General features: G+C 35.8%; 1 protein-coding gene across 2 annotated transcripts; it reads left to right on the top strand.

Annotated features, from left to right (window-relative positions):
- The first annotated feature begins 418 nt into the window (after positions 1-418).
- Positions 419-9,073, top strand: LOC127861282 (uncharacterized). 2 transcript variants are annotated; one of them, XM_052399731.1, is made up of 7 exons: positions 419-1,966; positions 2,376-4,951; positions 5,283-5,399; positions 6,131-6,256; positions 6,685-6,771; positions 7,621-7,750; positions 8,550-9,073. In XM_052399731.1, exons 2-7 carry the CDS (start codon positions 4,898-4,900, stop codon positions 8,681-8,683), a joined length of 648 nt encoding a protein of 215 aa, XP_052255691.1. In that variant the 5' UTR covers positions 419-1,966; positions 2,376-4,897; the 3' UTR covers positions 8,684-9,073. The 2 variants fall into 2 exon arrangements, with proteins under 2 accessions (XP_052255691.1, XP_052255690.1); XM_052399730.1 differs by having other exon boundaries at positions 429-1,966; positions 5,277-5,399.
- The last annotated feature ends 3,192 nt before the right edge of the window (positions 9,074-12,265 follow it).

Raw genomic sequence — 12,265 nt, forward strand, 5'->3', positions numbered from 1 at the left:
CGTAAAAAGTTAATTTTACATGTTTTTATTCGCAATTTATTTACTAAATCGAGAACAAATATCAAACAAAATAGAGAAAATATATAGTTGTTTCATTGGTCCATAAAAATAAAATGGATGTAAAATTACTTATTTGCAATTAACATTCTGATACACTTATTGAATCTGTTTTCCCAGGATATGCTGTTCTATTAATATTTACCTTTATCAACACGAACGACAACTCTGCTAGGAGAATGTTATCAATGAAAATCAACGAGCAATCTCCTACGCAGTGGCGAATGCCAAGGGAAGTAACTGAAAAATCGAGTTATCTCAATCGGACTGGCTCGGTCTTTTACATATGTCGCCATTGTTAAGAATTTTTTTACTGGTTATCAAACCTTGGACGCTGCTGTTCCAGCATCGTCAAAAAACACGTTCTTTGCGTCCTTAAATTCGTCGTCCGAAGTAGGATCGTATTGTCCTGTAAATTAAGTCAAATAAAGTGTCAGTCGCTGCAATTTGTTGTTTACTCGTCGAAATTGTGAAGGTCGTCGATGGTAAGCTTTTTTAATGTCAAGCGCCGCGGCCATTTTGTGTAGGTTACCTCCCGGTTACTTGTACTTACCCACCTAGGGAAGCAGGGTATGTTTTAACTGGGCTTTAACCGATCGGTATAACTAACCAAATTTTATACAAACGCTTACCGATCAGTAACCAACAAGTTACCGACTTTTAACCGCCGGTATGTGTTTGACCGCCGGTTTAACCAATCGGGTGCTGGTGGTTCACATTTTCAGAGACTGAAAGTTCTCAGCTTTGACAACATTTAAGACGCGTGCTATGTGTATAAAATTGACCAAGCCGACAATGATCTGAACACAACGGTGAGTATTCATCAACATCTCTTCGTTGTGAAAATCGAAGCTTAACCCATGTATGCCTAGCGTCTAGAAAAAAGGCCTTGTATCATGCGGCGTCTCATCAGGGTCTGCGCTGCTTGCTTAAAGGAATTTCTGTAAGAAATATTATAAATATAGAAATAAATATACTAGACATTCCTAATTTTGGAAATAAATTGATACAATAAAGAAGAATGGGAGAGTCCACTCGGCATAAATGGGTTAAGATGCAAGTGCAGTTTAGAAGAGGATCCTGAATAGTATACACATCAGAATATAAAACACAGATTTACATTGTTCTTCCTTTCTAGATATAACCTCTTCAGTATATCCAGACTCATTTTTACCACAAGTGATGCATTTTAGTTTAAAGTTTTAGGTCTTGTCAAACAGATAAAGGCAACGTAACTTGGAGATTGAATATTTCCTGAGTAATTCAAGAATTGCGCCCTAGCAACCCTGTGGATTTTCATAAAATATTTCCAGTCGTCATTTTGATAGAAGCACACTAAAAATTTGTATAATTGTTACAAAAATTGTTATATAAACATGTGCATGTACTTTTTATTGAACACATGCTCAATAGGACCAATAAACACTGTCCTTATCATTTTGTGATAAAATTGTCACATCCACACAAAAATCCAAAAAGCAATTTTTGTGTGACGGAATTTTTAAAAATATGGAGACGGCTGAATCCAACGGTAAACCTACAGACAAGAATGATCTGAAGTATTGAAATCATATTCTTTTAATTGTGTCGTTATGTGTATAGTGGTATATGAAAATTTAATACGATGCATGTTTAATAAGAAGTTGTATTTGTGCTTTAGTAATTGTTCGCTTTTTAAAATGTACACATGTTCAAGAATTGAAACGGTGTTAATGTCAACGTGTGTTGATTTGATCGATATTTTTCGCATTCTATTAATGAAATATGCACCACACATAGGTTCTGGTGTCGGACCCGTCTAATACTGTGATGTACGTGGCCGGGAACCAGTCCTTTGAACCGGATATACTGTCAGGTTTTCTGCAGGGAGTCTGTAAAACAGCTTACTGGGTGCATGTGGATCTAAAAGGTATTCGCAATATACAAATTCCTGTATAGTAGAACACTAGAGCAATGCCATCATTATTTGTTATCCCGGATCTAACGCCATAATAAAGAGCACATTCTTTAGTGCTTCTATAGGACATTATGTCATTAAGAAGGACGCAACAGTATTTTCTGTGGTGACATATTTATCATGGGAACTCGCTTTATCAGGTTGGATTCCGTACTGTGAACGCGTATAAAAAACTTGCTCCTATTAGGAAAATGAACTCGAGTGCGTATCAATAAGCCATTGGCTTACTATGTAATAAAGCTTGTATAAAATTAGGTGTTAAATTATCAATTTGACTGATGAGATCGAAGACTATGAACATACATTTGTATATGAATACTGTTTTGTCGTCCATATAAATTGGCATCACGTTTATTTCCAGGCGAAGGATCACTGACTGCACGTGCCAAGCGGAGCTGTGGTAACTCGTGCATGATGGTTTGTACATCTATTGGAGAATGCAGTCGACATTGCGTGAAAAACCCTTGCCCTCAAACCGGACCTGTGTGGGTGTAACGAACTAAGGAATGATGTTTTCTTATTATTACTGAAGATTTTGTTTGCAAAACGGTTTATCTTTGATAATACGACAGGTTTTTATCACTTTTTAAGTTGCGGATACATTAAAGCGAGTATGCACGGTTTTTACATGTGTTAAAATGTAATATATTGATAAAAAATATGTTACAATAACACAAAATAGGCAAGAAATAATGATGAAAATGATGATGGCAATAATAATTGATAATAAATGTACTTCTAGCCTATATGATGTCTGATGTCATTATTTCATTCTTTCATATCAACAGACAATCACACAGCATAAACAAAAGAAAAAATACCCCAAAAAGGTACTTTAATCGATGCAATCCACATACACATCAAAACAAGTTTTGCGTTTGTAGCAACTGATTTTTAAAGTGCCCTTTAAAGGAAATAATTGTAGGTGCTTCTCTTATATTTATTGGAATCTTCCTTATATACATATATGCCGTTTTCATTCAAACGGGAGCGTTAGATGTTTATGCAAATGACTCTACCTATCATGTAGCTGATGTTGACATTAAAAACATTCAAAGTACTTTGCAAAATGACTTAGATATAATATCAAATTGGTGCTCTTTATACAATATGTTAATACATCCAAACATATGTGGTGGTCATATACATAATAAAGTGATAAGAAAAACGAACAAAAATCATTGTTCTAAAATATTCAAATGCATACAGATTCATGCTGTTATTTATAATGTTATTTCCTCTTACATGGTTATGGATATGAATAACATGTGTTATTTACGTAATGATTATTAAATAACTAGATGAATCAAATTCTCACACCGATAGAATGCTCAAAAATAATAATCAATCAGTTCAGCGGTTTTCTTGTGAATACAAAACAATACGTGATTACAAACTAATTGGCTGGTTAATTATCAAATGCACTTTATTTAGGAAATACATATGCATACTGTTTAGTTAAACAGGTAACAAAATGCGGTTATAATTTTTGTTGGGAGATGTGGAGAACAGAATGTGCTTAAATTAATGTTTATGGCACGTATTATCTTTGCTTGGTTGTAACGCTTGGATACATGTGAGACCAGATCGGCTCACCGTATAAAATGCATACGCCTTGCACGATAAACCATAGCCGTTCAACACGCTGACCACCTATTCTCTATCTAATTAATACCATATAATTACAACGTTTTCACTGAAATGTGCTCCCGGACTGTCAAGGACGCATTAGGACGCACAAGGACAATCAATACGTAAATACGGCTGTCCTCGGACCCTATACGGCACGTTGCCATCGTCCCGAATCTTCACGGATCAACACGGCAGTATTGAACTTCCCAAAACTGCCGTGTTGCCCTTCCGGAGCCCCTTTAGAATATCTTTTATCTCCTGAAAACCACTGTTCTAACGCTACAGCAGTTTCGAATCTATTTCTAACAGTGGTGTGAGGGGTTGCGTGCGCGGGCGTGTGTGTGTGTGTTTGTGTGCGCGCGCACGCGTTCATGCGTGTGTGCGTGTGCGCGTGCCTGTGTGTGTGCATGTGTGAAAGGTACATAGAATAAACTCACAATTGGTCATTATTTTAAAATGAATGTGTAGCAATTTCCATGTATTTGCTGTAGTTTAGTTTAGTGACACGCTTATCAGAAGCCCTTATAGACTCCCCTATTGGTCGAGTCCCATTTCTAGATATCCACAGACAAAATCGTTCGGCTGATGGGTATGTAACAATAATTCAAACTTGTTATAACTTATAATAACAGCTCATTTTATACATATCTGACAATAATATGTGCATAGTTAAAAATAAAATGGTTGGACCATATTACATTAATTTGTAAAATGCTGTAGTTAAAAAACGAGTGTATGCTAAATTTTATTCTAATTGTTATCATACATGTAAATTTAAAGAGTAAGATACACATCGAATTGCTTTGCAAAGTGTTATTCAAAGAAGCAGATTGTTCTAAAAAACGGTGTGTTTCCTTTTCCTTGAGTTGTATGGATGAAACATAATAACGATCAATCTACAAGGGGGTTTTTGACAAATTTTTCGCACGCATCGTCGACTTTATTGTTTAATATATTTTATGGACGGACCGTTTTTCTTCGAAATCTATAACTTAAAATCCCCTACACGGGTTTTTTGGTAATTAATGTTGGGCGGAGTGTGCGGCTAGGCTTAATAATGGACTTTTGAACATATAATAAATCACACAAAAATTGATGTTGCGAAATGCGGAGATATTTTTTTTTGTAATTTCGCAAGGTCCGGATGTGGTGTTGGTATAAAAAGGCTACCACCGTCGTTTATGTTTCACTCGTTGCAATCGTGTTCTGATGGTTGTTTCAAGTTTCACATAGTGGAGCTGTTATCTAAGGATGACAGCCGTGTCAGTTGCGATGGAGAAAAAGAATCCTGGTGTTTCGGAATCTGTAAGATGTAATCTTTTTTACTTTAATATCGCTAATGTTACTTTTTATAACACTGCAAAAAGTTAAACTTCTATTCACACTAAAGTCACTTTATTATTAATTGGTCTTTATGTATGTGTATCGTCGTTTATTCTTTGAGTGCATTTCAGATGATCGTGACGTTGTACGAAATGTATTTCTAATCAATAGTCTCTTTTTTTAAACAAATTTGCCGGGTAATGATTTGTCGCTTAGCCATTTTGACGCAATTTATTTGAATTATAATAAAAAGCTATATAACAACACAGCAACTGTTTGTGTAATAGTCAGATATGAGGTTGTTTAGTTTCAGAAAACTGAAACGCGCGGCTCTGCATCATGGTCTAAGAAATGCACGTGCATCATAGTTGTTTTGGTCGCCATCATTTCCATAGCAATCGGTGCACTCATGGCAATCCTCATCGCTAACGTAAGTGGGTTGTTAGATATGAAACTACCTTAAACAACGCGCGTTGCATTGCATTATGCGCATTTATGTTCCTTTTTTCAAATGGTGGTGTTGCTGGTGCTATTCATTATGATTATTACAACTTATAATTTTAATAATGTTGACGATTGCCTTTTCTTCTTTTTTTTTTTTTTTTCTTCTTCTTCTTCTTCTTCTTCTTCTTCTTCTTCTTCTTCTTCTTCTTCTTCTTCTTCTTCTTCTTCTTCTTCTTCTTCTGATGATGATGATGATGATGATGATGATGATGATGATGATGATGATGATGATGATGATGATGATGGTGATGATGATGATGGTGATGGTGATGATTAAGATGGCAACTTAAGGCGATAATTAATATTTATAATATTATGATAAGGGATGTGTTGTGGTTGTTGTTGTTGTTGTTGATGATGATGATGATGATGATGATGACGACAACACTGATGATAATGATGATGATGATGATGATGATGATGATGATGATGATAATGATGATGATGATGATGATGATGATGATGATGATGATGATGATGATGATGATGATGATGATGATACGTATGATACTTATTGTTATTAGTATTATTATTACACCTATGATGATAAAGATGAGGATGATAATGATGTTTATTATGATATCCAGTGCAATGTTTATCAAACACTAAGACGAATTTAAACAAAACGACAAAATAAGAATATAGCATCTGTTGTAGAAATTCTTCTTGAACTGTACTCCGCCACATGACGGGGCTGTTGTCGATGAGCTGGTGGTCCGCAGAGGGGCGCTTACACTGATCATGGTCAGAGGTCAGGGGCTCATGATTATTGACCATGAACAGGTAAGCTTTAGCGGCAGGCGGTGTCATAGGTTGAATAAGATTTATGTTTCACTTTAATTCCGCTTTCCGATGTTATGTGTTGTTTTTTCGTTTAAAAAGGTCTCTTCTGAACGAAAATCCCTTGTATCCTGAAAGTGTTGTCCCTCATAAGACTGTAAAGGCTGATCAGGGACGACACTTTACGCACGTGCATAAAGCCCAGTTATTCCATACGGAGGCTCAAATATAATTCTTATTTGAATTTAAAAGCATTCATCACATCATGTTACAATGGAGATTATCGGTGGATAAACAACTCTTTGTTGTTCTGGTGCGTGTCTAGAAAATACTCGGACTACCTCCCTGATGTTAATTGGAAAATATTTCTCAATGAAATTCGTGTCGAATACTTCATGTTTGTTAGATTTTCTAGTGGTTCACATTTTCAGAGACTGAAAGTTCTCAGCTTTGACCACATTAAAGACGCCTGCTATGTGTCTAAAATCGACCAAGACGACAATGATCTGAACACAACAGTGAGTATTCATCAACATCTCAACGTTGTGAAAATCAAAGCTTTTCCCATTTATGCCTAGCGTCTAAAAAAAGGCCTTGGCAAACAGAGAGGAACTAGATGAGACGCCGCATGATGCGGCGTCTCATCAGGGTATGTGCTGTTTGCTGAAAGTAATTTCTTTAAGAAATATCCTTAATATAGAAATAAATATACTCGACATCCCTAATTTTGGAAATAAATTGATCTTATTTAGAAGGGTGGGAGAGTCCACTAGGCATAAATGGGTTAAGATTCAAATGCAGTTTAGGAGAGGATCCTGATTAGTATACACATCAGAATATAAAAAAACATATGTACATTGTTCGTTCCTTTCTAGATATAACCTCTTCTCCTGTATATACAGACACAATCTACCACAAGTGATGCATTTTACTTTAAATTTTAGGTCTTGTCAAACATATAAATGAAACGTAACTTGGAGATCGGATATTTCCTTAGTAACTGAGTAATTCAAGAATTGCGCCCTAGCAACCCTGTGGATTTTCATAACATATTTCCAGTCGTCATTTTGATAGAAGCACACTAAAAATTGATTGTTACAAAAATTGGTATACATGTGCATGTACTTTTTATTGAACACATGCTCTATAGGACCAATAATCACTGTACTTATCATTTTGTGATAAAATTTTCTCATGCAACATCTAAAATTCACTTTTGTTTTAAATCCAAAAAGCAATATTTGTGTGACGGAATTTCAAAAATATGGAGATGGTTGAATCTAGAATTGAAACGGTGCTAATGTCAAAGTGTGTTGATTGGATCGACATTTGTCGCATACAATTAATGAAATATGCACCACACATAGGTTCAGGTGTCGGACCCGTCTACTACTGTGATGTACGTGGCCGGGAACCAGTCATTTGAACCGGAAATACTGTTAGGTTTCCTGCAGGGAGTCTGTAAAACAGCTTACTGGATGCATGTGGATCTAAAAGGTATTCGTAATATACAAATTGCTGTATAGTAGAACACTTGATCAATGTCAGTATTATTTGTTATCCCGGATCATACGCCATAATAATGAGCACATTCTTTAGTGCTTCTATAGGACATATGTCATTAACCCAATTATGCCTAGCGTCTAGGAAAAGGGCCTTGGCAAACAGCCTGAAAGTTCTCAGCTTTGACCACATTAAAGACGCCTGCTATGTGTCTAAAATCGACCAAGACGACAATGATCTGAACACAACAGTGAGTATTCATCAACATCTCAGCGTTGTGAAAATCAAAGCTTTTCCCATTTATGCCTAGCGTCTAAAAAGGCCTTGGCAAACAGAGATGACCCAGATGAGACGCCGTATGATGCGGCGTCTCATCAGGGTATGTGCTGTTTGCTTAAAGGAATTTCTGTTAGAAATATTCTAAATATAGAAATAAATATACTAGACATCCCTAATTTTGGAAATAAATTGATCCAATTGAGAAGGATGGGAGAGTCCACCAGGCATAAATGGATTAAGAAGGACGCAACAGTATTTTCTGTGGTGACATATTTATCATGGGAACTCGCTTTATCAGGTTGGATTCCGTACTGTGAACGCGTATAAAAAAAACTTTCTCCTATTAGAAAAATGAACTCGAGTGCGTATCAATAAGCCATTGGCTTTCTATGTAATAAAGCTTGTATAAAATTAGGTGTTAAATTATAAATTTGACTGATGAGATCGAAGACTATCAACACATATGAATACTGTTTTTGTCTTTCATATAAATTGGCATTACGTTTATTTCCAGGCGAAGGATCACTGACTGCACGTGCCAAGCGGAGCTGTGGTAACTCGTGCATTATGGTTTGTACATCTCCTGGACAATGTAGTCGGCAATGCGTGAAAAACCCTTGCCCTCGAACCGGACCTTTGTGGGTGTGACGTACTTCAGCCTTACGAACTAAGGAATGATGTTTTCTTATTATTACTGATGATTTTGTTTGCATTAAAATATATTGAGCCAGACTTAATTTGTTTCTCTCTCGAAAACGGATTCGAACTTGTTTCCAGCTTTCTGAATTTGATAGATACAGGCGGGTTGATGTTTGCCCGATTATTATGTGACTTGTTATACCGTTAATAATGAACTTCATATGCATGGACCATTTAGGGACTAAATCAGCATACATAAATTGCATAGCTTCTATTATAATCAACCTAAATATTAAAACTGCCATGTTTTTTTTAAAGATAAACATTAAAAAGTATTACGTTTTATTTTGGTTTATTTACATAAACGTGCATCTCTACTTATATTGATACATACCGGTAATCTGACTAAGTTTAAGTGGTAATAAACGTGTGAAGTACTCGGGATCTTTGTTGGAAGCATATGCATCCCTGTCGCTCTATATCGTTGTATTAATCACTGATCATGGTAAAGACGGCATGTAAACGTTGACAATATATAAATAAAGCATGTTAATATATTTTTAAAAAGCATTACAAAATAACACTTCAGAACGATAATGTTTGGAAATGTCGCCTTTCGGAAAGCTCGTTATAGCTGTAACAATGTTTATGTATATTTGAGACTGCGCGTTCATGCCTGTTAACACCGCCATCGAAGCTTGCGCGGAATGTCACTTCATCATTCATCATGAACATTTTAACCCATTTATGCCTAGTGGACTCTTCCATCCTTCTAAATTGGATCAATTTATTTCCAAAATTAGGGATGTGTAGTATATTTACTTATATGTTTAGAATATTTTTCTTAGATAAATTCATGCGGCGTCTCATCTGGGTCTACGCTGTTTGCCAAGGCATTTTTTCTAGACGTTAGGCATAAATGGGTTAAAATTACTGAAAAAAAGTTCACCATGCGTCTTCAAGACCAGTGTCCCTACTCAGAAGACAACGTAATACTTAGAGGTGAAAGGTCAAACATGGGAATGATGAAGCTTGTCCGCATTTTACTTTTAAAATTACTTATCGATCAGTTATAACATAACTTGAAACACATGGTCACCGATAAATAACAATCAGATGCGTGTCTGGCCTATGTGCCTATCTCAATTGTGACTGTCATAATGCCTGTTCATTGTGTTAATTGGAATTACATTTTTGATAACGGGATCGGCACGTTGCCGACATTCACATTTTATATACAAAAGCTTTATACATATATATAAATATAAATATACATATGCAAAGGAGGAAGACTGTTTCATCAATGTATCATTCAAGCTGAGGTCTTAATACAACGTACATATAAGTAATAGAGTGACAAGAAAAAAACAACAACAATTTTTCTAAAATATTGAAATGCATACAGCTTCTTGCTGTAATTAATAATATTATGCCCTCAAACATAGGTATGTATATGAATTACATGTGTTATTTACGTAATGATTGTTCAATAACTAGTTGAATTAATTTTCCACACCGATAGAATGCTCAAAAATGATAATCAATCATTCCTGCGGTTTTCTTGTGAAAACAAAACAATAGGTAATTACAAAATGATTGACTGGCCAAATAGTAAATGCGCTTCATTAAAGAAATAAATATGCATATTGTTTAGTTAAAAAGGTAACAACGTGTGGTTTTAATTTTTGATGGAAGGTGTGTAGAACAGAATGAGCGTAAATTAATGTTAATTGCACGTATTATCTTTGCTTGGTTTGTAACGCTTGGATTCATTTGAGTCCAGATCGGCTCACCGTATAAAACGCATACACCTTGCACGATAAACTAACCGTTCAACACGCTGACCACATATTCTCTATCTAATTAATACCATATTATTACAACGTTTTCACTTAAATGTGCTCCCGGACTCTCAATGACGCATAAGGACAATCAATACGTAAATACGGCTGTCCTCGGACGCTTTTCGGCGTCTGCATGTACGCTGATTATCCCGGATGTTGCCATCGTCCCGGATCGTCACGGATCAACACGGCAGATTTGAACTTCCCAAAACTGGCGTGGTGGCCTCCCGGAGCCCCAAGGTCATCCACGGTTGTTCAGGACCTACAAGGACCAACACGGAGCTATACGGTGGCTACACGGTTCACATTCCGAATCGTGCCGGATACGATCCGACATCTATATGGGATTGGGGCTTAAGCAATGTCAGACGTTGCCATAATAGATACAATGTGGGGCATTGGTACTTGCGGGCACTAGATCGGTTAAACATTCTAAAATTAACATGTGGCATATTATGAACACTCCATGTACCTCATGTATCTGTACATTTAAGTATACCTGTTACAATAAGATCGTCGGATATAATGGGCAATTGTATATATAAACTATACGATATGTTATTACATACATTTAATATCATTAATTCGGGTAAAAGGAAAATGGTTATTCCTGTCTTGGAGATTTGGTTAAACATATGCATCTATTAGTGTGGCGACACTTTATTGCATATTAAATGTACCTCCTTTTAACCCATTTATACCTAGTGTACTCTCCCATCCTCCTAAATTGGATCAATTTATTTTTAAAAAAAGGGGATTTCTAGTATATTTATTTCTATATTTATAATATTTCTTACAGAATTTTTTTAAGCAAACAGCGCTGACCCTTATGAGACGCCGCATCATACGTGTGCAAGTGCGTTAAGCCATGGAAAGCGACTCTCTGAAACACTGTTTTCATATAAAGCGACAAATATATCGAAACAGATTAACGGGAATGAAATCAAATTGATGAAATCAAAATAAAATACCCAACGCATGGTACTTTGTGTACCTAATGAATTTGAACTATTATTCCCCTTAGATAAATCTTACAAAAAATATATCATTTTTTATGCAGGGGTTACCGCCCTCCATGTTAACCGTTATCGTTGCAGTAACAAGTTATATCCTTCCAGATTCGTATGTCCTTAGTCTCCATGCGTTTGGTATTGTCAATGAAACATTATCAATCTTGACGCAGAGTTGTCGTTCCTTGCTCTCACAGGCAATCTCTGCCATCACAAGAAAATCGTACCAGATTTGGTAGGATTTTTTTTTTTTTTTTTAAGTATTATAATATGAAAAGTAGCGTCTTTTTCTCTTATATTTTGAAAAATAACAAATAACATAAATTTAAAAAAAGAGTAAAAATAACAATGGTTAAATTAGTGTAGGCTATCATCACCACGTGGTTGGCTATGAAGGCAGGCATTTGATCCAGCTATGCTGGTTTCAGTCAAATCTCTGCGCGGAGGTTGAAACAATATATTGATTCACGATGAATAGCAAAGGGAAGTCATTTTGAGGCATATCAACAGCAGATAAAGCAGAGCAGGGTCCTAAACAAAATCAAAGTACTGGCAGTACTGGTGTGACGATGCTTTTGAAGAGGATGGATATAAAACATCAATTTAAGTTTATCTATATCACCACAATTGTGTATGTTGATACGAACATTTGGGTACGATAAAAAATTTGGGTACGAAAATTTTGGGTACGAAAAAAAATTTGGTACGAAATAAATTTGCGTATGAAACATTTTTGG

This window comes from Dreissena polymorpha, chromosome 15 (genome assembly GCF_020536995.1).
Source record: "Dreissena polymorpha isolate Duluth1 chromosome 15, UMN_Dpol_1.0, whole genome shotgun sequence".
Classification (NCBI taxonomy): domain Eukaryota; kingdom Metazoa; phylum Mollusca; class Bivalvia; order Myida; family Dreissenidae; genus Dreissena; species Dreissena polymorpha.